Genomic DNA, 24,842 nt, shown 5'->3' on the forward strand with positions numbered 1-24,842 from the left:
AATGCTTTTTAAAATGTTTGACAAATACTTTCATGACTGTTATAACTTCCAGTGCTTTAATATCTTTATAGTTTTATATATTCACAAAGACATTCCAATTCTGGAAAAGAAAAAATGATTTGGCATTTTAGTTCTTTAATCAAGAGGTTTGTTTCTTGGTTTATCAAAATTAATTGACACGTGAACTAATAATTATGTGAAGCGAACTATCAAAATGGGACCAATCAAGTTATTCCGATCTACTTTTTACATATCAAATGTGGAACCAGTCTAAATAAAACGTACTAAAATGGGATGAATTAGTTCATATTATTATACTATCCGTACGTACCATAATGAATACTTTGAGTTAAGTTAAAACTTAATCCACATTCCAGATCAAGTTGAGTTAAATAGTCAAATAAATCAACCCAATAAAGATCTACTATGTAAAATAATTACTTTTTTTCTTTAGAAAAAAATATAGATAATAATACATGAAAACACAATGTGGAATTTTTAAATAACTTAAATTATATACAAATTAAATTGTTTTATTGTTTTCAGAACATATCTTTATTTTGAAAAACTAAATATAAATATATGTATTCGAAATTATTTTTTTTAGTATAAATGTAAGTTATAAAATAATCTATCGCTAATTAGCGTCCGTTCAAGTGCAAATAATGAAAAAAGTTCTTATTTTCGATATCTTAATAATTCAGACGGTACGGCGAAATCAAAATCCCTATGGCTGAGTTGTCTAACTACAAAGCAAAGTTGGATTCGTTGATTTCCTTATATTTTAGTATATTTTCTAATTTGTAGTCGGTGACTCACTCCCTGCGAACCACTTCAAGCCGTCATTTTTCAATCTCCGGTGCATCTTCTATTCTTCAATTCCATTTCTGTTTATGATTCCCTCTGTTTCCGCCTCAAAATCTGTAGGATTCGTCTCCATATACTTTTTATTTTACTTTATTTCTTTTTTCTTAATTTATTACTTAATAATTAATTCCATGTGGAAAACTCAAGTTCATTTCTGATCCCAACTCAAACCGGTTGATCCATGTTAGGGTTTAGCTGTATTGCATTCTTTTGACTCATACTTTTTTCTCTGGGAGATTCAGCTAGTTATTATTATGTGAAAATGTGATTTTATTCCTCTCTATTACTTTTAAACGACATGTTTAGTCTGAATTGTTGTTAAGTGCAAGTGCAAAGAGTTTGAATTAGCTCATCAAAATCGTAAGTGCTGTTGCTCCAGCCCATGCTTGCGCAGTCCTTCAATCATTGGTTATTTTAATTATTTTATGAAAAAAAATTGGTTGCAATTTAAGATGATTTCATTGGAATCAGAATTGTGAAAAAAATATTGAGAACCGAACAATTACGAGAACCAGAATTGAGGTGAATTGCAATGTTGAAATCGTTTTTTGGCGGCTCCTTATTTGTTTGTTTGCTTTTTTGTTTTGTGTTATATTTACCTAAAATAACATATCATATATTGCGACTGGCAGGGGAGGTTCAAGGCTCTAGCCATTTCTTACTATAGGGCACCAAAAGGAATCATTCTAGGTAAATGAAAAAGATTTATGCACATAAGAATTTCAGATGATTTCATTCTTCTATATCAGAGACTTCTGTAGAATTTCTTATGTACAATGCATATATGTAGTTAATTTTCACAAAGAAACGGCAGTTTGCTTCGTGAAAACTATTTAGTGCCAACTATCAGTATGAATACTTGACAATGTTATACTTCGATCTTTTCTCTAATGTATGAAATTGGACTGGATGACCTCAAATTCAAACAGAGTCTGTTAGTCCAGGATCTCACCATGCAAACAACATCGTATAGTCATCCTTTAATCTGTTTCTCTTGCAGGTTTATACTTACCTTTTCCCTTGATTTTTATTATATAATTTTCTGTTTTCTAAAATTAATGTATATTGAACGTACAATGGAACAATATGTTGTTGCAGAAACATCAGTGCAAATGGGAAGAATAAATATAAGGTGAAATTCTGTGCACCATTTACCTCTCAATGGGATCGGAAATGTGAATTCAATGGGAGACCTCAAATTTATAATTCTCCTGGCCCCATAAAACCAAAAAGATTGTTTGTGCTTCACAACACAGATGACAGCCATCCATCTGCTTCTACGGTAGCTGATGAAATGAACACAAACCATGCTCCAAATGGCGCATCACCAGCATTTCTCAGCAACTGGTCACCTCCAAGGTATCTGTGGAGGGGGTTATCAGTTTTAATCCTGGCAGGGCAGGTGATTGTCAAAACTCTAAAGGGAAAGATTCATTGGAGGAATACTCTTCAACAACTGGAGAGAGTTGGTCCAAGATCAGTTGGGGTGTGTCTTTTAACTTCAGCTTTTGTGGGCATGGCCTTCACAATTCAATTTGTAAGAGAGTTCACAAGGTTAGGATTGAACAGGTCTGTAGGTGGGGTTTTAGCTCTGGCTTTCTCAAGGGAGTTAAGTCCTGTGGTTACAGCAATTGTGGTTGCAGGGCGTATTGGAAGTGCTTTTGCAGCAGAGTTAGGAACTATGCAGGTTTCTGAGCAAACTGATACATTGAGAGTTCTTGGTTCAGACCCTGTCGATTACCTTGTGACACCAAGAGTGATAGCTACTTGTATTGCCCTTCCTCTTTTGACCCTATTGTGTTTTACGTTAGGGATGGCATCTAGTGCCATTCTTGCTGATGGTGTTTATGGGGTGAGCATCAACATTATCCTGGATTCAGCTCAGCGGGCTCTCAGATCATGGGATATTATTAGTGCAATGATCAAGTCACAGGTTTTTGGTGCTATCATATCTATTGTGAGTTGTGCGTGGGGAGTTACAACTTTGGGAGGGGCTAAAGGTGTTGGGGAATCAACGACGTCAGCTGTGGTTATTTCTCTAGTAGGCATCTTCATCGCCGATTTTGCTCTTTCTTGTTGTTTCTTCCAAGGAGCAGGAGATCAGCTAAAGAATTGCATTTAGGCAACTAATGTTGTCTCTGCAATTTGGTTTTTCTCTTTTGTACAAAGTGAATGGTATGACTTTTCTATAAAAGGTGTGATAAAATTTTTAGAATTTGAATCAGGTGCATTAGTCTTGTTCTTTTCTTGGTAAGTTATGGTTTGCTAGTATTATTTTTATATATCTTTTCTACAATTGCGTTTCCTTCAAACATGGTAAAGACGTTTGTTTTTCCTTTGAACGTGTATTATTTTAATAATTCTTGTAAGCTACAATGAAATGATAAAGAGGCCATGATGTTATGATGTTATGATCCAGCTGATGTTTGGACATCCAGTGTTGAGCATTTAAATGGGATGGAACAAAATGGAATTAAGTTACCACACTTTAGATCATTTGTTGATGGATTTCAAATGAATCCTTCTTGACTCTATGATTAGGGCCTTGAATTTCTCACTACTTAAATGTGGAATAGAATTATTTTCATAATTTTAGCATGTTTCTTTCATTTCTTCTTAGCTTTGATTCGTCTAACATTCCGTTCTTAATGAAGTATTTTGCTTCAAGATTAGTGTTTGTGAAATATAATATGCACTATATTGTGATTTCAATCCTATGGTGTCATAGAGTTCTTTGTTGAAAATTTAAGTTGCACATATATATTGACAATAATAACAATCACCGGGCCTTCTTGCTGCACTTGGTGAGGTTGGCTCTGTAGATAAAGCAACTTGATTGTGTTCTGTAATTGTAAAGCATAAACTATCCATTGTTCCCAAACCTCCCTCTACCAGCCCTGTCACTGAACTTGGTTATGATTCTCAGCTATGCAAGGAAATATGCTTAGTCATGAATTCATGATTCCTGATTTGTTTGCCTTTGAACTATGTAATCTGTTTTATTTATAGTTGTGATGAGTTTTCCCTATAATTGTAGGGTATAAAATGTACCAGTGGATAGAAAGAATTGAAATGAGGCAATCAGTGCCTCTGACTTGGAAAGATAGGTGAGTCTAAGTAAATCGAAACTTTCGTATCTCAATCATCTGATATGTTTGTAGCTATTATTACTCAACCAAGCCTGAGAAATCATCTGAACAATCGTGAAATTTGTGTTCTATTCTTTTCATTGGGGCAATTTTGTGTTAGTAAATCGTGGTTTTCACTAATGAATAGTGATAATGCCCACTGCATCACCATGGTTTGGTTTTGGAATCAAACGGTTTATTTGGATAAAGTTGTTTGACAATAACTGTCAAAATAATGATGACTTAATTAGTAATTTGATTTTTTTATTTAAGTTTATGATTCATTTTTATTCTTATATATATTTTTACGGAGTCCTTATATTTTTTAAACATAGTCCTTATATTTTTTAAACAGAGTCAATGCGGTCCTTTAACATTAAAGGTGTTAAAATGTGATCATGTGTAAGTTCAAATTCTCTTTTTCCTCTCCAACCTCAGCTTTTTTGGCAACACAATCCCACCAACCACCATCCTGACGACACCTCCACCACCACCACGGCACCCACCACCACCCACCCTCCTCTCCTTCTACCGATGACATTGTTCTTGAACCCCCTCCTTCCCTATATTTTTCTCTTATCAGTGTCTCTCCTTCCATTGAGACAGACACCTTTGCATTGTTCCTCTGCTTGGTTTGTATCCGCTATAAGAGTGTGCAAGATTATTGCGCGCTCTATTTGCATTGTTTGTGGCTGTTGACATACAAATTATTGTGTGGTTTTGTAAGTGAAACTCATCAAGGTTTTCTTTCAAGTTGGAGTGCCAAGGGATTAAGCTTTTTGGGACATTTCTTTTTCATCTTGTAGTTTTCCTTTTACAAGCACTGAGGAGATTGTGAGGGGAACTTTGACAACCAAAACATGAACTGTATGGTTTAATGATCTAAAGTTTTCACCTTTCATTTTGTGAGGACTCAAATTTGTAGAAATTGGTGAAATTGACTGGACGGTATTTTCTGTACTTTTATTGGAAATCATTTACCTGCAACTGGGAAAAAATCTATCTATATCTTTCTGAATGCTTCCCTCCATTCGGGACTGCAGAACTGTGGAAACTATTTCATTCTTTTTGCAATTAGGACTGCATATAATTGAGGAAAAGAGAGGAGGTTCATTTAATTTATCTTTTGAGCACAATGAATTTTGTTTCTGGATGTAAGTGATTGTGATAATTGAGGGGTCTAGTTCAATTGAAAAGGGAAAAAGGTTGATATGGCAACAAAAGTTCTGCAAATAATTTTGCAGAAGCAGATAGGATGCATTACTAGGAGGGGAGGAGGGTGGGTTGGTGGTTGTTGTGACGTTGGTGAATGTGGTCGGAGAAGATGATTTGGACTAACAAATTATCCCTATTAACATCATTAATTTTATTTAATGGAAGAGATTATATTGACTTTATTTAAAAATATAGAATAAAAATGAGTCATAGATTTAAAATCAAATTATTAATTAAAACAAACAATAATTTAAATTCTTTGTACAGACATAACAATGCACAAATTATGAACTTTAACTCTTTGTCATGTTTATTATTTTATGAAATCATCCAACAAGCTGTAGCGTCATAAAAAAAAATAATAATAAAAGATGTCATGAAATCCAATACTGGTAATCTCCATAAAATCCTATTCTGGGAATCTCCATGAAATCCAACTCTATTTGTAACAGAAGAAATGGTAAAGTCGTGAGCAGTACAAATTTCAAAATCTTCTTACAATCCTTACAAGGAGAACCATAATTCTAGAAATATTAATTGGAAAGGTAAAACTGATCGTGAACTAGTTGGCAATTAAATGGGTTAAACTTAATTCCACCCACTCAACTCTTCAAAATCCTTAAGAATTGTACATGTTTAGGTTGTTTGATCGCTAATTCATAAACAAATTACCCACCTTCTTTTTTAACTTACTATTAGATTAAAAATCAATCTCTTAAGAAATAGTTACTATATAGGAGACAAATGCGAGTGTGAAATCCATCATCAATGATAATAAAATTAAACAAAGTCCATCTGATCCACATTATCATAATCCCTCATGAAATACTAAACTCTTAGGAAATACCTACTAATTACCCATTTGTTTTTATTTTCCGAAATCTAAACGACTAACTCTGCCTAAAAAGAAGAACGGTACGCGTTTTACCTAATGATGTGCCAGCGCAACTAAATTGCAAACAAGCCGGCACTCTATACATCTGTTAAATATATATGCATAAAAAAGTAGCATGGTAACATGGATACCCTAACTACCCCGACACTATTTAAGGTAAACCAAAACACGTCATACTTCAGTTGGTAAAAATGGTATTGTCGTTTTTTCACATAAATTTAAATTATATAATAAAGTTATGTTGAAAAAAATAGGTTAAAATAATTAATATAGTAAAAAATTAAAAGAAAATTATTATAAGTAGTTCCTCAATGCGTGGGATACGCTTTTTCTTTTTCAGTTTTGGTATTTCCTTCAATTCTACTTTTCCTTTTCTTAGCCTCTCAGTTTCAACCTTTGACCCCTTTCATTGCAATCAATTGAATAATCAATCACAAATCACTTTCCTCTCCTATTATACCCACCAATTCCCTCTTCATTTTTTTTTCAAATGGGTCCCATCGTCTATCAGCTTTATTGGGCCATGTTATTGGTCATCTTTTGTTCATATAATTCCAAGTTAGCATATTTCTGTCATCCGTCGTTCTGGGTTTGAATTGCATTAATTAATTAACTGGTTTGTTTAATTGCTGATTATTTTCTATCATTACGTAATTTCCCCAAACTTGTTTCTTTTTTATCACTTTGCTTATAGCTAAGTTGAGCTTCGTCAAATTTTAAGTGTTGGTTTCTGCTTTTTTGCTTCCATTTGCATGCATATGCTCTTTCCTCTAGAATCTGGATATCTGTTTTCTTCTTTCTTACATCATTCCCCTGGTTAGCTTTTGTCTCTTACCTTAAAGAATTTTTCATTGGTGTCATTATTTTATCCGTGTTATCTTTATTGGCAAGGAAAAGAAGAAGAATTAAAAAGTTTCACTCTGCTTTTTTGAAGAATTAAAAACAGTTTCACTCTGCTTTTCTTCTCTCTTGTTTGGGGGTGTTTAGGAATATACCTTCAATAAGCATTTCGTATTGGCTTTAGCAGTGTTTTTTGTTCTTGGCATCATGTGTTGTTTGCCCCTTTGTTAGGTTCTATGTCAAGCAAATATCTCTAGAATGTTTTGGAACATCTCATTTTTTTTCTAATTTTTGTTCTGTTTTAGGTTCATCGTTTCGAGTGAGCAACATAACTGCCCACAGTAGCAGTGGTATTATTATTTTGTGAAGATGGTACTGGGAATAAGATCAAAGAGTAGAAAAACTGTTTCAGTCCAAGTTCACTACGTAATCCATGTTCAGGAGATCAAGCCTTGGCCCCCTTCACAATCACTGAGATCTGTGCAAACGGTATTACTGCAGTGGGAAAATGGTGATAAAATTTCTGGGTCTCTAGCATCCACCACTCCTGGCATTGAAAACATCGAATTTAATGAATCTTTCAGGCTTTCAGTTGTTATGTGGAGAGAAGCATCCAAGAAAAGCAAACACCGTGAAAGTTTTCAGAAGAACTACTTAGAGTTTAACTTGTATGACAAGACAACAAAGAGCCAACTATTGGGATCAGCCTCAATAAACTTTGCAGATTTTGGAATTATTAAGGAAACTAAAGCCTTACGCATTCTATTGAACTGCAAGAAGAGCTCCAAGCATTCTTCACAGCCATTTCTTTATGTTAGTATTCAGCCATTGGATACAGAATGTTCTAGCTCATCACCAACCAGCAGCAGCTATTCAAAAGGGTTGTCAGTAGACAAGGAAGGAAGTGAATCGGTAACACAGTCATTGAAAGATGACGATGATGTTGAAATTGCCTCTTTTACTGATGATGATGATGATAGTGATTACTTCCCTTCAAATACCTCCCAAACTAATAGATCTGCTTCCAAGACTACTGGAGGTTTGTCCCCTCTAAATGAAAAAGTACTGAAGTTTTTTTCTCGTCTAATTGTGCTTAATGCAAATATATCAAACGTCACCCCTTTTTCCGAAGGGATTTGTTTACATAGTATGGATATTATCAAGACATTGTTATGATTTGGCAATAATTAATCTCATTCCTGCTTAGACCTTATTGAGTGGATTATTCCTAACAAAAGATCGCTATGATGCTTAACTATTTGTTCTGGTATTAATAAATTGTATTCTTATTTACTTTCGGTATTCCCATATACATTAATCACATAGATCACATCGTCATTGTATTTAATTGTTAATTGGTATGGATACATGCATTAGTATGCAGTGTGCTGCAGCAATTCATGTTGTTTTGATCTTACTATATTAAGGATATGAGATGACATTATTAAACTAATTTTGTTGGCTCATGACACATTTTGTATATCAATTACCTCTATGGTTGATTTTTAACTGTTAATTTATTTCTGCATATGTTGATCAGACATTTGAACTCAAAATGTATTGACATGTGATGTTAAGCAGATAGATATAGGGTCTTTTTCGATAACTTCTTCGTAAACACTTATAGGAGAAGAAAATAACAAGGAAAAATTAAATATACTCTCTTTTATAGATAAAACATATGGCTAAGTTAATTTTTGAATGATCTATCATATTAGCTTCTTTAAAAACTTATTTTAAACATATGCGTTAGTTAATTTTAGTTTATAGAAAACCTTATTTTATTTTTGTTTCTTATACTGTTTTCTGTAAGTGTTCTTGAAGAAGATTATTGAAACATACCTATAGTGAAAGAAGTAGATAGAACCATACTGATGTATTACTGGTGACACAATTTTACTATTGATTATCTGATATCCAGACCAATAATAATCTATATGGCTACACAATTTTCTAGTTCTGCTATATTAACAGGCTGTTGCCATTTGATATCAGGCGGTATCAAAATCAGGGAAGGAGGAGCAGAAGGATCTCATGGAGATTCTGTTCTATCCGCAGAAAGTACTACTTCTAGCTTAGTTGGAAACACAAGGAGTGAAGCGCCCACACAGTTCAATGGCATTAAATCTCCCCCTTCATCTACAATTCTTGGATCAGACATGGGAAATGCTGCCTATGGCCGCCCTTCATTGCCTAAAACTTCTGTGGAAACTGTCAAACTTTCTGATCCAATTTCTGAAATTCAAGAAAATATTCAACAATCTTCTGCTTCATGCATTTCACCTAGTATACAAACAAACTTTGAAAGGCCTTTCAATTCTCAAGTAACTCAAGAGAACAGTGTGATTAAAGAAGATGACACAAGAGATCAGAGACTTAATAAAGAAGCTGGTGAGAAAGTTATCAGTATTTCAGATCTTGGGGTTATGGAGGCCAAAGAAGAAATGGAGGAGCAAAAAAAAGAACAAAAACAGTTTATGGAGAGGAATGAACTTTCAAAAAACGAGCTCAATAAGTTCCGCAATGATGATTCTACCAAGCAAAGTAGTATCACTCTTTCTAACGAGGAACTACATAGTAAAGGACAAAAACAGCTTGCTGAGAAGAATGAACCTCTAGAAAATGAGCTCAAAAATTTTTCCAATGATAACAAGAAACCACATGGGAAAGGGCAAAGACAGTTTACTGAGAAGAACGAGCCTTCAGAAAACGAGCTCAATAATTTTTCCAATGATGATTCTATGAAGAAAGGAAATTTAAATAGTACTACTATTCCAATCGAGAAACCAAATGGAAAAGAACAAGCACAGATTACCGAGAGGAATGAACCTTTAGAAAATGAGCTCAACAATTTTCACCATGATGATGATGCTATGAAGAAAGGGAATTTAAATAGTACTACTCTTCTAAACGAGAAACCACATGGGAGAGGACAAAGACAGTTTACTGAAAGGAATGAACCTTTAGATGATAAGCCCAATCATTTTTCCAATGATGATTCCACGAAGAAAAGGAATTTGAATAGTACTACTATTCTAAACGAGAAACCACAAGGGAAAGGGCAAAGACAATTTATTGAGAAGAATGAAACTTCACAAAAGGAGATCAATAATTTTTCTAATGATGATTCTACAAAGAAAGGGAATTTGATTAGCACTACTCTTCTAAACGAAAAACCACATGGGAAAGGACAAAACCAGTCTACCAAGAAGAATGAGCCTGTAAAAAATGAGCTCAATAACTTTTCCAATCATGATTCTAAGAAGAAAGGGAATTTGATTAGCACTACTCTTCTAAACGAGAAACCACATGAAAAAGAACAAAATCAGTCTAGCGAGAAGAATGAGCCATTACAAAATGAGCTTGATAATTTTTCCAATGATGATTCTACGAAGAAATGGAATTTAATTGGCAGCACTACTCTTTTAAATGAGAAACCACATGGGAAAGGACAAAGGCAGTTTACCGAGAAGAACGAGCTTACAGAAAATGAGCTCGGTAATGTTTCCAGTGATGATTCTATGAAGAAAGGGAATTTAAGTAGTACTACTCTTCTAAACAAGAAACCACATAAGAAAGCACAAAGACAGTTTAGTGAGAGGAATGAACCTTTAGAAAATGAGCTCATTAAGTTTTCCAATGATGATTCTACGAAGAAAGGGAATTTAAGTAGTACTACCCTTCTAAACGAGAATCCACACGGGACAGGACAAAAACAGTTTAATAAGAGGAATGAACCTTTAGAAAATGGGCTCAATAAGTTTTCTAATGATGATTCTACGAAGAAAGGGAATTTAAGCAGTACTACTCTTCTAAAAGAGAAGCCATATGGGAAAGGACAAAGACAGTTTGTTAAGAGGAATGAAACTTTAGAAAATGAGCTCAATGATGTTTCCAATGATGATTCTATGAAGAAAGGAAATTTAAAAAGTATTACTCTTCTAAACAAGAAACCAGATGGAAAAGGGCAAAGACAATTTACTGAGAGGAATGAACCTTTAGACTATGAGCTCAATAAGTTTTCCAATGATGATTGTATGAAGAAAGGGAATTTAAGTAGTACCACTCTTCTAAACGAGAAACCACATGGAAAAGGCCAAAGACAATTTACTGAGAGGAATGAACCTTTAGAAAATGAGCTCAATAATGTTTCCATTGATGATTCTATGAAAAAAGAGAATTTGAATAGTACTACTCTTCTAAACGAGAAACCACACGCGAAAGGACAAAGACAGTTTCCTGTGAGGAATGAACTTTCAGAAAATGAGCTCAATAAGTTTTCCAATGATGATTCTACTAAGAAAGGGAATTTGAGTAGTACTTCTCTTCTAAACGAGAAACCAGATGGGAAAGGACAAAGACAGTTTACTGAGAGGAATGAACCTTTAGAAAATGAGCTCAATAATGTTTCTGTTGAGGATTCTTTGAAGAAAGATAATTTGAATAGTACTACTCTTCTAAACGAGAAACCACATGGAAGAGGACAAAGACCATTTACTGCAAGCAATGAACTTTTAGAAAATGAGTTCAATAAGCTAGGCAATGATGATTCTACCAAGAAAGTGAATTCAAGTAGTACTACTTTTCTAAATGAGGAACCACATGGGAAGGGACAAAAACAGCTTACTGAGAAGAATGAACCTTTAGAAAATGAAAATAATTTTTCTGATGATGATTCTATAAAGAAGGGCAATTTGAATAGTATTACTCTTCTAAACGAGAAACAACTTGGCGAAGGACAAAAACAGTTCACTGAGAGTAACGAGCCTTTAGAAAATGAGCTCAATAATTTTTCCAATGATGATTCATTGATGGAAAGGAATTTAAGTAGTACTACTCTCCTAAATGAGGAACCACATGGGAAGGGACAAAAACAGCTTACTGAGAAGAATGAACCTTTAGAAAATGAGCTCAGCAATTTTTTCAATGATGATTCTATGAATTTGAATTGTACTACTCTTCTAAACGAGAAGCCACATGAGAAAGGACAAGGACAGTTCACTGAGAGGAATGAACCTTTAGAAAATGAGCTCAATACTTTTTCCAATGATAATTCCGCGAAGAAAGGGAATCTAAATAGTATTATTCTTCTAAACAAGAAACCACATGAACACCCAAGATCGATGAGTGACAAAATCGGAGATGGGGAAAATGTAAAATTTCCTCCACAATCTGCTGAGAATTATGAGCAAATCAGCAATCAGACCCTTAATCAGGCAGAGGAAATTAATACTTTGAATGATTTTCCTGTTGATACCGCATGCCATGAAGACATTAATAAAAGTTGCAGGTTTCTTAGCAATAAAACTGAATTGAATGCTGAAGTTGAAAGGCTACGAGAAGAACTGAGGGAAGCTGCTGCTCTCGAAGTTTCAATGTACTCAGTTATTGCTGAACATGGTAGCTCGTCAAACAAGGTCCATGCACCTGCTCGGCGCCTTTCTAGATTCTATTTCCACGCTTGTAGAGTTGGGTCTCCTGCTACAATAGCTAGTGCAGCCCAGAGTGCTGTCTCGGGATTTGTTTTGGTTTCTAAAGCATGTGGAAATGATGTTCCAAGGTATACAAAACTTGATTTCGTTATTTTCTTAATTATGCTGAAATAAAATACAATTTTCAGGAATAACTGAAGATCTTGTTTTATGATTCTAAAGTACAGAAATTTTGTTGGGAAAAGCTGAGCCTAAGATTACTTCAATAGTGAGAATGCCCATTTTTTTTTTTTTTGTCAATTGAAGTGTGAATAAATTTAGGAGAAAGTTGGGGAAGTTACATTTGAGGAGATGATTGAGACTCATCTAAGGTGTCTTGGTCTTGTGAGGGTAAGACCAACAGAGATTCCAATAAGGAACATGTACTAAATGAACTAAATTAAAATTGTTGGAAGAGGAAAAAAATATATGGAAGAATTGCTGAAAATTGTGTATATGAACTCCCCAATAGAGTTCATTTTATTTAAAAACAGATAATGCCTATAAATAATATTCTAATAAAACATTCCTATCATTATAAAGATTCTAATTAAACAAAGAAAAAAATCAGAATATAAAAAAAATAATTACAAGGGATATTTATTGTATTTCTAAGATAATATCTTGAGATATTTATTATATTTCTAACTCTCTCAAATTGAAGCTTGCTTAACTTTAGTTCGTTGAGAAAACAATTCACATATCCTCAAATTAAAACTTAAAAACATAAAACATTGAGCTCCACCTAAGACAATAGTTGGAAAAGAAACTCAAGATGTTGGAGAAGTTGGAAAGAAGAATTGCTTAGTCAGATAGCTGGAATGATGATATGCCTGGTAAACAATTCATGGCAAGAAAAGCAAGTCCTTCTCAAAACTAAATTTGGAAGCTTCAAACTAATATTATTGGAGACCAAAAATGTTAAGCTTTAAACTAAGTTTGATAATAATTTTTGGGATAGAAACAAGGTCAGTGCATATATAGGTGAAGGCAGGGCCTGATTAGCTTCTAGGACATACGAGGCCAATGCATATGGGACAACTGGGACCAGTGTATCTTGGACAAAGTTGAGACCTGTGCATCTGGACAACCAAGCCCGTGTATTTGGGATAAAACCGAGCCCAATGAGTGCATTTGCAAGGTTGCAAGCATAGGGTGTCTCAATGGAAAAGGAGACATTGATCTATGATGCTAAATAGAATTTTTTTGGGTGAAGTGAAAATGTGGCTTTTTCTTAAATGCAATGGCATTGTTTGATTAATGTAGCCAACTCCAACTAATGGGGTAAGGCTTATCTAGTAAAGTTTGGTTTATTTAACATCAGTTTTAAAAAGATATGTTACAATCATTTATTTGATATTATTTCTTACCTTACTGCTTCTTATCCATGAATAGGTTGACATTTTGGTTCTCAAATATATTATTGCTGAGAGCAATTGTGAGCAAAGAAGTTGAAAATATACACTTTGGTGACGGTTCATGCATCAACAGTGAATGTGATGTAGTTGGCAACACTCTTCATAAAGAAGAAAATGGCAACATAGAAAAACAATTTCATAGCTGGGAGAATCCAAAAACTTTTTTATTTGCATTAGAAAAGGTTGAAGCTTGGATATTCTCTCGAATTGTTGAGTCTGTCTGGTGGCAGGTTGAATCCAAACCATTCATCTTCTCCTTCTATTTCTTCTTATCTCCACTCTTAACTTTGATTTTAAACTAAAATCCCTCTTATATTTTCCTGATATTTTTTTATGTTTGCTGTCCCCAGACTCTTACACCATACATGCAGTCTGGAGTTGCAAAAAGCACTAATTCTAAGAAAGCAGATGAAAAAAGAACTCGTGTGGGTGATCAAGATCAAGGAAGTTTTTCTATTTATTTATGGAAAAGAGCTTTCAAGGATGCATGTGAAAGGCTTTGTCCTCTTCGGACTGGTTTTCATGAGTGTGGCTGCTTGGCTGTGATAGCTAGATTGGTACAGTTTAAAGTTGATATTTCTATGTGCAATGTATTGAATGCTGGATTTTCAGGATATTCATTTTTTTAATACATATGTATGGGTGTAGATGTATATGTAGCTTATATAATATGACAAAAACATATAGCTTGGTGTCTTTGTCACTACCTTATCTGGAAATGTTGGAAGTAGTGGTAAGGGGGTATTTATTTAAAGTAACAAAATCATTTGTTCTTTTAATTCTCTTAATTTTTAGAACCCCAAGGGTGGTGTTGTTAATGTTCTTTTGAAGGTGCTAGTATACATAAATTAAAAGCTAAAATAAACATGATCCTAAGCTTCTGCCTGATTTGGTTCCAGATTTGGGCCAACACCTGATCCTAAGATCTGGCTGATTTGGTTCCTGACTTGGAAAAGACCCTCTTTCACCATGTGGCCATGACTGCAATCATCACCATGGCCATTCTTCATAATATATTGATTTGTATGTCAGAAAAGAATGTTAGTTACCTAAGATTTCATAGTTGTTGGCTAATTTCCTATAAATAAAGATATTTAAGACAGGCTGGAATAGAAGTAATAGAAGTGCTGTGCATAGTCTCTGTGATCTCTCCGTCTCTGTACTCTTTGTCTCTATCCCATTCTTCTCCCCTTTTACCCTCTCTGTCCTTTTTGTTTCTTTCTCTTTCCCACCTAAATTCTATGTCCGATGAAAACCATTTTGTGCTGCTTTTGGGTTGATTTGATTCTTGACAGTTTGGAAACATTGGCCTCTTCCATCTGTTCATTCATTATTATTTACTTCTTGTTAATACTTTTTGTTTGTAGAATTATTTATATTGGTTGTTTATTCTTGAATAATTCCAGGTTGTATGGATGTACATGTTATTGTTTTCTCTAAATGGTAATATTGTGTCTATTGATTCCTATCTCGAGAAGGCAAGAAATAAAATAAAAGGCTGCCTGATTGAAATAGGACTACTTTTGTGGTTGTAGGTGATGGAGCAATTGGTTAGTAGACTTGACTTTGCTATGTTCAATGCTATTCTTCGGGAATCCGCCGAAGAGATGCCCATGGATCCTGTATCTGACCCCATTAGTGATTCTAAGGTTCTTCCAATTCCAGCTGGGAAATCAGGCTTTGCAGCTGGTGCACAACTGAAGAATGCTGTGAGTCATGAAACTTTTTTGTTTTATGCCTTCTTTCTGTAAAAAGATACTTAGTTGATCATAATCTTTATATATTTTTCATCTGTGAGGCTTGCTTCCTCTGTAACACAGCAATGTGCTTTACTGAGACTTTGAGAAAGTTTACTCGCTGATAAAATATGTAAAGTATTTTATGATGTTTTAGTACAAGTATTTAGAAAACAAATATAATCCTATTAGTTGTTGAATCTTAATAAATAAATGCTGCTGTAACATACAGTGGATATTAGAGACAAAATCTAAAGTTTTTACTTCTTTTAGGTCAGAAATTCTCCTCCAATATACGCAGTTCACCACGAGAAATAAATTTGATGTTCCCTGTATATTTTCAATTCATCAACCCCTTTAAAGACTTCCAAAAATTCAAAGATTTTGAATGCTTTAGTAATTAGAATTATGAAGTTTCTTTTTCCTGGCAGCCCCTCATCTTAAAACATGTCTTCTCAATTTTAATGTATACATTTGTACTTGTAAATTTGTTGCATGATGGCCCTAAATTGAATAAATTCTATTATTTGTAAAATCAGTGATGCAAGCACATGTTGAGTAATGAAGTGCTAATAAAAAAACACGAATGTAGCAGAAATAAGCATGCTGAGGTGGATGAGTGCATACAAGAAAAGAAAGAGTAGGAGAGAATGTGTCTAAGGAGAGAGTTGATGGAAACTGGGTTAGTTTTGAATAAAATGCTTCAGTTAGGAAAGTGTATCAAATGGAAGTTAGTCCAATCAAAAGAGCAGAGAAAGACCTAAGAAAACTTGAGAAACCATTTAGAAAGACCCTCCTGTAAATGGTTCTACTGAAAAACTGGTTCTTGATAGAGCCCAATATCCATGTAGCCAACCTTAATAAAATAAGTTTTGTTGCAATTCTATGAAGGATATATGATGTTTGTTTCCTCGGGTAACTTTTTATTATCTGTACTCAGATTGGTGACTGGTCAAGATGGCTTTCAGATTTATTTAGCATTGATGATAGTGACGCTTGCGAAGTTACCAATGAAAACGATGAACCCAAATGTGAATCATCCTTCAAACCTTTCCTTCTCCTCAATGCCTTAAGCGATTTGATGATGCTTCCCTTGGACATGCTTGCAGATGGGTCTACGAGAAAAGAGGTTGGATCAAACTTCTATATTGTTGATTGGTCTTCTTCTTTCATTTTTAATGCTTTGCGAAACTAATTATAAACGTATCATACAAACAACTCTGCAGGTTTGCCCTAGATTTGGTATTTCATTGATTAAACGAGTTGTCAACAATTTTGTTCCTGATGAATTCTCCCCAGGCCCTATCCCGGATGCTGTTTTCGATGCCCTGAACAGTGAGGTTGGTTTATTTTTAGCATGGTTGGTGAAAATAAGAAGCAATAAGTATGGTGTAGGAATGGATTATTGAAATTTCAACATTCTAATTTCCATGTCTTTTTGTTTTATTGGATTTTGTTATTTTAGGATACTGAGGATGATGTAGGGGCTATTACAGGCTTGCCATGTTCTGCTGGTCCCACGTTCTATGCACCACTTCCAGCTTCTTCAATTCTAGGAATGCTACAAGAAGCGGGAACCAAAACCTCACTAAGACGTGGGTCATTTGCTCTCAAAAAATTATATACAAGTGATGATGAACTTGATGAGTTGGATTCACCACTTTCTGCACTTGGCATGGATGAACCATCAGTTTCGTCCAAGGAAAAGACTGCACTAATTAAGGGAGGCCGTAAGGTTGTACGATATGAGCTCTTGCGGGAAGCGTGGAAGAGTAGTGAATAGTGAATGATGACTCTGTGTTCCTATCAATGTTTGTTTCCTTGTATATAATACACATTTCTCATTTAGCCCAGAGTATCCTCCCTTTGTTTTTGAAATAAAAGTATTGTCCTTGTAATCTTGTACTTTTTTACCCTTAAAAGTTGCAAGAAAGTTAGTCATTTTCATATAGATGTTTTCTTTCAAGACATCCTACTATGAGAAGTTCTTACCTGGTCTGGGATATTAAAATATTATTCCAGTTTGATGGATACAGATATGAAATCTGATTCCTCCAAATTGACGAATGTATTTTAGAGGACCGTTGAAATCAACTATTAAAATTGTGTAAATACAACCAAAACTGTACTTACAAATTTTTAAATCAATGGATATAATTTTAGTTTTTAAGTTGCATTGCATTCCTCAACATGGCATCCATGTTTCACAGTATTTGTTATGGAAGGTAAGAGATGAAGACTTAGCAATTCGGCCTAGATCAACTATTTTCTAAAATACTTATTTTGAAATTTTTTTTATTTCAAATTTGTTGTTTCGAAATTTATTTCTAAATTTGGAAATATATTTGGACCATTAATTCAAAAAATGTAAGAATTTTTATCATATTTATAATGTAAAATAAGGCTGGTATTATAGCTTTTATGAGGTGCACAAAGATAAAAGTGGGGTGTGGGAAGTAATAGCCCGAGGTTTTTCTTCCGCATTCTACAATTTCTTCTCATACCCAAAATTTTTAAATCATCCTTTTACCTTTTGTAAGAAAAATGATTTCTAGATTTTACAAACCTTTTGAAGAAAGTTTTGTGAAATTTTCCGAATGTAATTTTCAAAACGAGATTTTTGACACAAAATTTTTTGGAACTTATAAAATGTATTTCAGAACAAATTTTTGTGAATAAACTTTTTGAAACCGTAATGTCTTTCGAAACAAGTTTTCCGGAATACTCTCACATAAAATATGTTCCGAAAGCAAGCGGCAATGTGATGTATTCCCTATTGTTGTGAAGTGCAGTTAGTAATTGTGGGGCTACAGGAAGCAATACCCCATCAACAATCTCAATTGTGTTTAATATTTAACTAATGTTTATCATATGATTAGATTCATAGTAGTATTTGGAAGATTAATTATGTTTTTAAAATTGGAGTACGGCTTGTATTTAATTAAATTGGATTAATATGAGTGGAAATCATCTAGCTAGTAATTGGTATAAATGAAACTGGTGTTTGTTGAGCAAGAAAATAATTAAATAAAAGAAATCTTCGATATCAAACTAAGTTTCAAGTAAAATAGAAGAGATATTACAAAATTCTTATATTTAGTTAGGTCTCATATACATGTCGGAGTTTATTTTATTCCTATGGCCTCAGTACAACGGAAAATTTAATTGATAAGCAATTTAGTGACTTTGAGTATAATTATGATTATGTGGATAAAAAGTGATAAATTATATAATTTATATGCTTGTTTATATGTTATAACTAAATTATTTTGGCTTATTTATTTTTTATTTAAAAAGATCATATGAAGTACAAAAACTGAAAAGTTATCTAATACAAAGTCACTTAATGGATAAATTATTACTTAGTTCATCTGTCCCGCCTAATATATTTTACACGTACACATTTCACTCACCAATAACCTGAATTGAATAATTCTTATATAATTAACAAATTTAAATATTAAAACCATATCTCAATTTATAATTTTTTAAAATATCATTAAAAATATTCAACTATATCTATCTTTTATAACCCAGAGAAGGAAAAATTGACTTCATGAAAAATGAGTTTTCAATAACTACAACATGGGACGGAATTGAGAATCCCAGGGTGAAATAGGATGAATATAAGTATGAATCCTAGTATTGTGTGAAGATCCTAGTTTTCAGTGCAAGCAATGTTGTGTAAATTGGGTCAACTTTCTATTATTGGTTCATTCTCTCTTTTCTCGTTTCCTCTCTTATTCTTTTGTCAATGAGCACTTTTCCTGCATTGTCTGAGCTATAATTTTGGCTATCCATATATTAACAAGTTCTTATAGCCTGCAGTGAATTCACTGTCATGGTTTATCCATGTTCCATTTGCCATTGTGTGTCATATTCTTTTAAGCGAAAGGCTACAATTCATGAAATAATAGAGCTACATTCATTAACAACTACTTAAAAGTTTGATTTTCGTAGTAATGGGTAGCCTATTCCTGGAGCAAATAAAAAAACAGACAACAACTTTCCTACAAGAAAAGTACAAATCTGCTAGGATGACATTTACTGATGTTACTGAAGCTGAATTGTAAGTGCATGTGTGTGTCTATGAATAAACAGAGTAATGCATGATTTATTCATAACAGTTTATATGTTGTACTCACGAAATGACCAGTAAATAAATGTAGCTCTTTTACTGTTAATTCATATTCATAGTTTCCAGAAGAGTTGCAGCTTTGAGATTAGAGAGGCATTAACATACATATAATACAATATCATCACAGGCTGGCAGAGGAAGCAACAAATAAGGATGATTGCAGTCCTGATGCCAAAACTATGACCAGAATTGCCGAGGCATCATTTGACATAGATGAGTATTGGAGAATTGTTGATATTCTTCATCATAGGTATGCTTCTTCATTGACATTATTATACATTTTTCTGGAGTTTATATCCACTGCTTCTTTACTATATCGTTTAAAGTGCAGGTTGTATAACGTGGATTGGGAGCAGTGGAGGCAAGCATACAAAACAATGGTTCTTCTGGAATTCTTGCTCACCCATGGCCCTCAAGAGTTTGCTCATGAATTTCTATGTGATGTGGAAATTATTGAAGAACTAGGAGGATTTACTCGTATTGATGAAAAAGGGTAAACCTTAAATCTGTGGTAAATAACAGTTAAATATGGATCATAGTTTGTCTAATTTACCACACCACAAGTTTTTTGTTTTTGAAGTATATAATACAAATTAAAAATTGAAAAGATGAGGAAAATGCATACAAGGGTGGAAACTAAAGACAAAAGTTGAAAATTGTCAGAATGCTAGGTAGAAAATTGTGAACAAGTTTGAAGTAAATAAAACAAAAAAAGAGGGTCAGAAAATATTTGAACATTTAAGTATGATATGACAGTGTAATAGTTAAAAATAAATTTAACCACGCCGAAGGAGCAAAGGTATGAAATCATAAACCGAAAACATAGGAGCTAATAGATTTCCATTTTTGAAGTATAGCTATGGCAATGAACAGGTTCAATTGGGGATCCAGAATGCAAAAACTATCAGACGAAATAGTGAAGCTTTTACAGAATGCAGAAGCTCTGACAGAAGCACGTTTGAAGGCTCTGAAAATAACAAACGGAATAGAAGGGTTTGGAAGTTCAGTGAAGTGTCCATCTCCAACATCGTCATCATCCGCAGGATCTTCATCGTTTTATTCATTTTTCACCACTGATAACATGTTTCAGTCTAATGAAGAGTTAAATAAACAGAAATCAGAGTCCATAGGAGATAACAGCAATATTAATATAATGGTACCACCAAGGGACTTGAAGCATGTGACCAAAAATCACCTTTGGAAAGGTTTTGCAGCTGAAGAGAAGAATATTTTGATCGATTCTACGGAAGATGAATTCGTGGAAAAACCAAAAGGGTTTGTGGGTGAAATTTTCGGAAAGATCTCTGCTGTTAGTCCCGTTAAAGGAGAAAAACGTGGAAAGGTTGAATTTAGATGCCTATCTGATGTTGGCAAAAAGCTCACCCAAAAGAAATTTGATCGTCAATACTCGTTATGGTTTTGAAGGCACAAAAACCAAGCCACATGATAAAAGGAATGTTTTTTTAAGTATGTTTTTGTTTTTTATATATCGAAAATCGAAAATAACTCTGCAGAATTCACGTGTCTTGTCTTTTGCCTTGAGACTACACGTGTGTGAGATGTCGGACTACTAATAATACCTAATTGAACAAAAAAATATGGACGTTTAATGTTGAACTGTACTTGTTCTTAAAGAATATGAATAAAAAGTGATAAGAAAATATGATACTGGGTCCGTGACTCATACGAGGATGCATTATTAGATGAACAATTTTGGATTGATGAATGATATGTTTGAAAGTATAAAGGTTGAGAAAAATCCAAGAAATATGAAATGGTTTTGGTACAATTCTAAACATTCACAATACAATTTTTGACTCTTACATACAAGACATGACATGATTGGGGAAGATTATTGGGTCCTTCTTCACGAAAAAAGCACTTTGATGGTGGTGGAGGGGCACATGTGTCTCTACATAATATTCCTTACATCATCAACCATGCTTCACTATATACAGCTTTTCTAAAATATACCATATTTAGTTATGACACATATATTTCTAGGGTAAAACTTTTCTACACTATTGTAGGAATAATCAATGGATGTTTCCAATCAATTTTTTACTTCCACCTTCGCATTTTTATTTTATTAATATTGTATATTTGTATAGCGTGAAGTAATTTAAACATTAATATATGTTAATATATATGTTAATAATCTATAAATAACTATTAATTTCGATGGATATATTTTACACAATACACACTAAATAACATGAAACTTGAAATTCATTTAGAAAACATGACCGACTATATCTACATACCATAAATATTGTAAACTTTGTTCATATTTTAACACAAATATTTGTTGTTGGATCTATAATCTAACATTTTTATGAGTAATTATATATCAAAGATATCAATGACACCTATTAATATTGTTGTGTTAAATTAAAAATATGTAGTAATGAAAGAATAATTCTATTTTGTAATGGCTAAATAAATAAAAACATACAGCACATTTTTATCTATGAACATATCCTTATATCACACTAAGTTTTTTTTTTTTCTACACATTCCATTATCAATAAGAAATATATGATTCTTTAAAAAAAAAATGTATTGATATAAAAAAGTCAAATGTTATGTTTTTGTTTTTAGTTTTTATAATATATTATTTTTGGTTAATTGGTAGGCGAACGGTCAATCCTTTAATTAGTAAAACAATTAGAATACCTCACACTAGATTAAACGATTAAAAGTACATTAGTATCATAACGACTAAATGGTCAAGGTAAAGAAAATGTATTCAAAAAACCATTTTGGTTAACGGTTTAATCATGATGAGTTATGTTTTGACTGTAATGAGACCGACATTAATGAAAAACTTATTACGAAAAGTATCCCTCGATCAATATGGATAAACGAAAATTGGATTTGAAGATAAGAAGTAAATAATCGTTCGTTGGAAAGACGGAGTATGAAGCCCTAATAATCAAGTTAGCCTTATCTAAAGGCACAAGGTGACTAGGGTCAATTGTAAAAATGAATCCCAACTTGTCATCAAGTAGATTAAAGGAACTTTTCAAGTAAAGGACAATCAGCTCCTTCAATACTATCATAAAGCCACCCAGTTAGTAAAAGGCTTCGAAGCATTCAACATACAACATATCCCTCAAACAAAAAAATGTCAAGGCTGACATATTGCCCAAATTAAAGAAGGATAAAGAAAAATGACAATTGAGCATAGTGATAAGGCAAGTGTTAACAAAGCTTACCATATACCATTGAATGCTTATTAATATTGTTACTTGGTCAGGAAGATTGGAGGAAGAAAATCAAAGATCTCATAAACGAGCAAGATAAAGGCGAGAAAATGAGTATAATAGACACTTGGCAAAATGCATAATTTGTTGTCAATGGGGAAGACTTATTCTTTTGGTTGTTAGCATGAGTAGTGATGGTTGCCTTCAGTTGAGCATCCATGTCAGCATTAGCCTTTAAGGCCTGGTCCAAATCCAGTTGAGCATCGAATAGTTCCTTCCCAAGCGTTCAACCTCAGCTTTATCAGCACCAATTGTAATTTTGGTGCTCAACAACGCAACCTATACGCTAAGTTCAGCAAGGGCATCCACCTATCAGAGTAGCCTATAGAATAAGTTGTCGTGTTGCCTCTACATCAATAACAGTAGGGGCTAGTCGAAGAGGTGTAAAAGGATTATATGAACTAGCATCGGTCGTGCCCGATCCACTCCTTGAATTCGTGTGTTGCGTTGCTAGCTTGCAAAACCAATCTACTTTTTCGGGATTTTTGGAGGTCATGACGTCTAAAAAACAACAAAAAATTAACAAGTTAACACTAAACAAAAGTAGGAAATCAACATAGCGAAAACGTCGTCATAGAAGGTCAAAGACCCATGACACTAGAGAAGTCTCCTAGGCGAGAGAAGGTGGGGAAGTTGATTAATGATCGCTAGTGTCGACGATTCTTCTGGTATTAGCAAAGACGAAAGCCAAGAAGTCATCTGTTTTGGATCCAAAGTTCAATATAAATGAATTTTGGATTGACCATCAATGTAAACAAAGTATTGCTGCATAAGTGAAAAGGCACTTACTGGAAGTCGTTTACAAGGAGAAAAATCACTTCTCATTATCCATTATAAGATACAATCACCCTTTCTCAACGTTCGACACGAGTACGAAAGTGGTGTAGGAACAAAACGGGCGTTGAGGTTAAATCTAGCATTAAGCATTAAGATCACGAAGGCTCAAATGTATCCCTAACTATTTAGATACAATTCACGTAGAACACCCATATAAGACTCATCAAACGATACCCTCACAATCATATCGTTGAACAAGCAGACATACATGTAAAAGAAGTCTGAAGGGAAACCTTCTTTATCACAACATACTCACTCGTTCACTTTGCAAACTCATAGGTTAATGGCACTGTCACCAATGCCTTCAGTAAGTATGTATGACCATTCAACCCAATCACATAAATCCTTGCTCTGATGGAAACAAGTCACATAGTCGCGAACCTCATAATGCGCCCAATCATAATTGAGGATGATTGAGAGGTTCAATTCATCCCTTTCATTTAAAAAATTAACCTCGATTTTCGTGATTGAATCCTACTTGATAGTAACATTGAAAATTTTATTATTCTTGTTGACTAACACTAAAAAAATCATTATCGTTGACGACTTAATAACAACGAGTAATGTTTTGATCATTATTAGACTAACATTAATGAAAAACACATTAAAAAAATATAAATAAAAATCTAAATTAAGAAGTTTTTCCAGTTTTATTTCACCTAAAATTCCCATTTTTGATCTAAATATCTGTGGTTTGTAATGAATTTGAGATGTAAAGTAATTCCAAAAGTGTAGAAGTAAAAACTTTATTATTCAACGTGGCACTATAGTTTGAAGATGATAAAAGTTTATGTTTTTAGTTTTATTTTGGATGAATAAGAATTAATTGATAATTTACTAGAATTTGAGAGTTACACGTAACAGAAAATAACAAGACTAATTTTCGTTACATTTTAAAATGAAAAAGAAGAGAGTATTCAACCTCTCTAAATTTTTCTGTTTTGCATATAGAGTTTACACACTTTACTTTTTATATATATATATATATATATATATATATATATATATATATATATATATATACATACATA

The 24,842-nt window shown here is 33.5% G+C and overlaps 3 protein-coding genes across 11 annotated transcripts; all 3 read left to right on the plus strand.

Moving 5' to 3' along the window:
* Positions 1–680: 680 nt before the first annotated feature.
* LOC106771873 (protein TRIGALACTOSYLDIACYLGLYCEROL 1, chloroplastic) lies at positions 681–4,810 on the plus strand. Of its 4 annotated transcripts, none has more exons than XR_002669302.1 (6): positions 681–923; positions 1,500–1,557; positions 1,797–1,867; positions 1,966–3,042; positions 3,905–3,974; positions 4,351–4,810. XR_002669302.1 is itself a non-coding variant. In XM_014657882.2 (4 exons), the coding sequence occupies exons 3-4, from the start codon at positions 1,821–1,823 to the stop codon at positions 2,987–2,989; spliced, it is 1,071 nt and encodes a 356-aa protein (XP_014513368.1). In that variant the 5' UTR covers positions 682–923; positions 1,500–1,557; positions 1,797–1,820; the 3' UTR covers positions 2,990–3,121. The 4 variants fall into 4 exon arrangements, 2 of the variants coding, with proteins under 2 accessions (XP_014513368.1, XP_014513369.1); XR_002669303.1 differs by having other exon boundaries at positions 4,434–4,810; XM_014657882.2 differs by lacking the exons at positions 3,905–3,974; positions 4,351–4,810 and having other exon boundaries at positions 682–923; positions 1,966–3,121.
* On the plus strand, positions 3,905–17,796 carry LOC106771874 (MATH and LRR domain-containing protein PFE0570w). 6 transcript variants are annotated; one of them, XM_022785288.1, is made up of 9 exons: positions 3,905–3,974; positions 7,251–7,984; positions 8,941–12,505; positions 13,812–14,064; positions 14,185–14,391; positions 15,370–15,543; positions 16,511–16,699; positions 16,797–16,910; positions 17,036–17,796. In XM_022785288.1, the coding sequence occupies exons 2-9, from the start codon at positions 7,315–7,317 to the stop codon at positions 17,351–17,353; spliced, it is 5,490 nt and encodes a 1,829-aa protein (XP_022641009.1). In that variant the 5' UTR covers positions 3,905–3,974; positions 7,251–7,314; the 3' UTR covers positions 17,354–17,796. The 6 variants fall into 6 exon arrangements, with proteins under 6 accessions (XP_022641009.1, XP_022641010.1, XP_014513371.1 ...); XM_014657885.2 differs by lacking the exon at positions 3,905–3,974 and adding an exon at positions 6,437–6,921; XM_014657886.2 differs by lacking the exon at positions 3,905–3,974 and adding an exon at positions 6,437–6,755.
* Positions 17,797–19,532: 1,736 nt separating this feature from the next.
* Positions 19,533–21,131, plus strand: LOC106771753 (epsin-3). The gene is made up of 4 exons (XM_022784963.1): positions 19,533–19,639; positions 19,836–19,958; positions 20,040–20,201; positions 20,582–21,131. Exons 1-4 carry the CDS (start codon positions 19,533–19,535, stop codon positions 21,129–21,131), a joined length of 942 nt encoding a protein of 313 aa, XP_022640684.1.
* Positions 21,132–24,842: the final 3,711 nt, after the last annotated feature.

This window comes from Vigna radiata, chromosome 8, assembly GCF_000741045.1.
Source record: "Vigna radiata var. radiata cultivar VC1973A chromosome 8, Vradiata_ver6, whole genome shotgun sequence".
Lineage (NCBI taxonomy): Eukaryota > Viridiplantae > Streptophyta > Magnoliopsida > Fabales > Fabaceae > Vigna > Vigna radiata.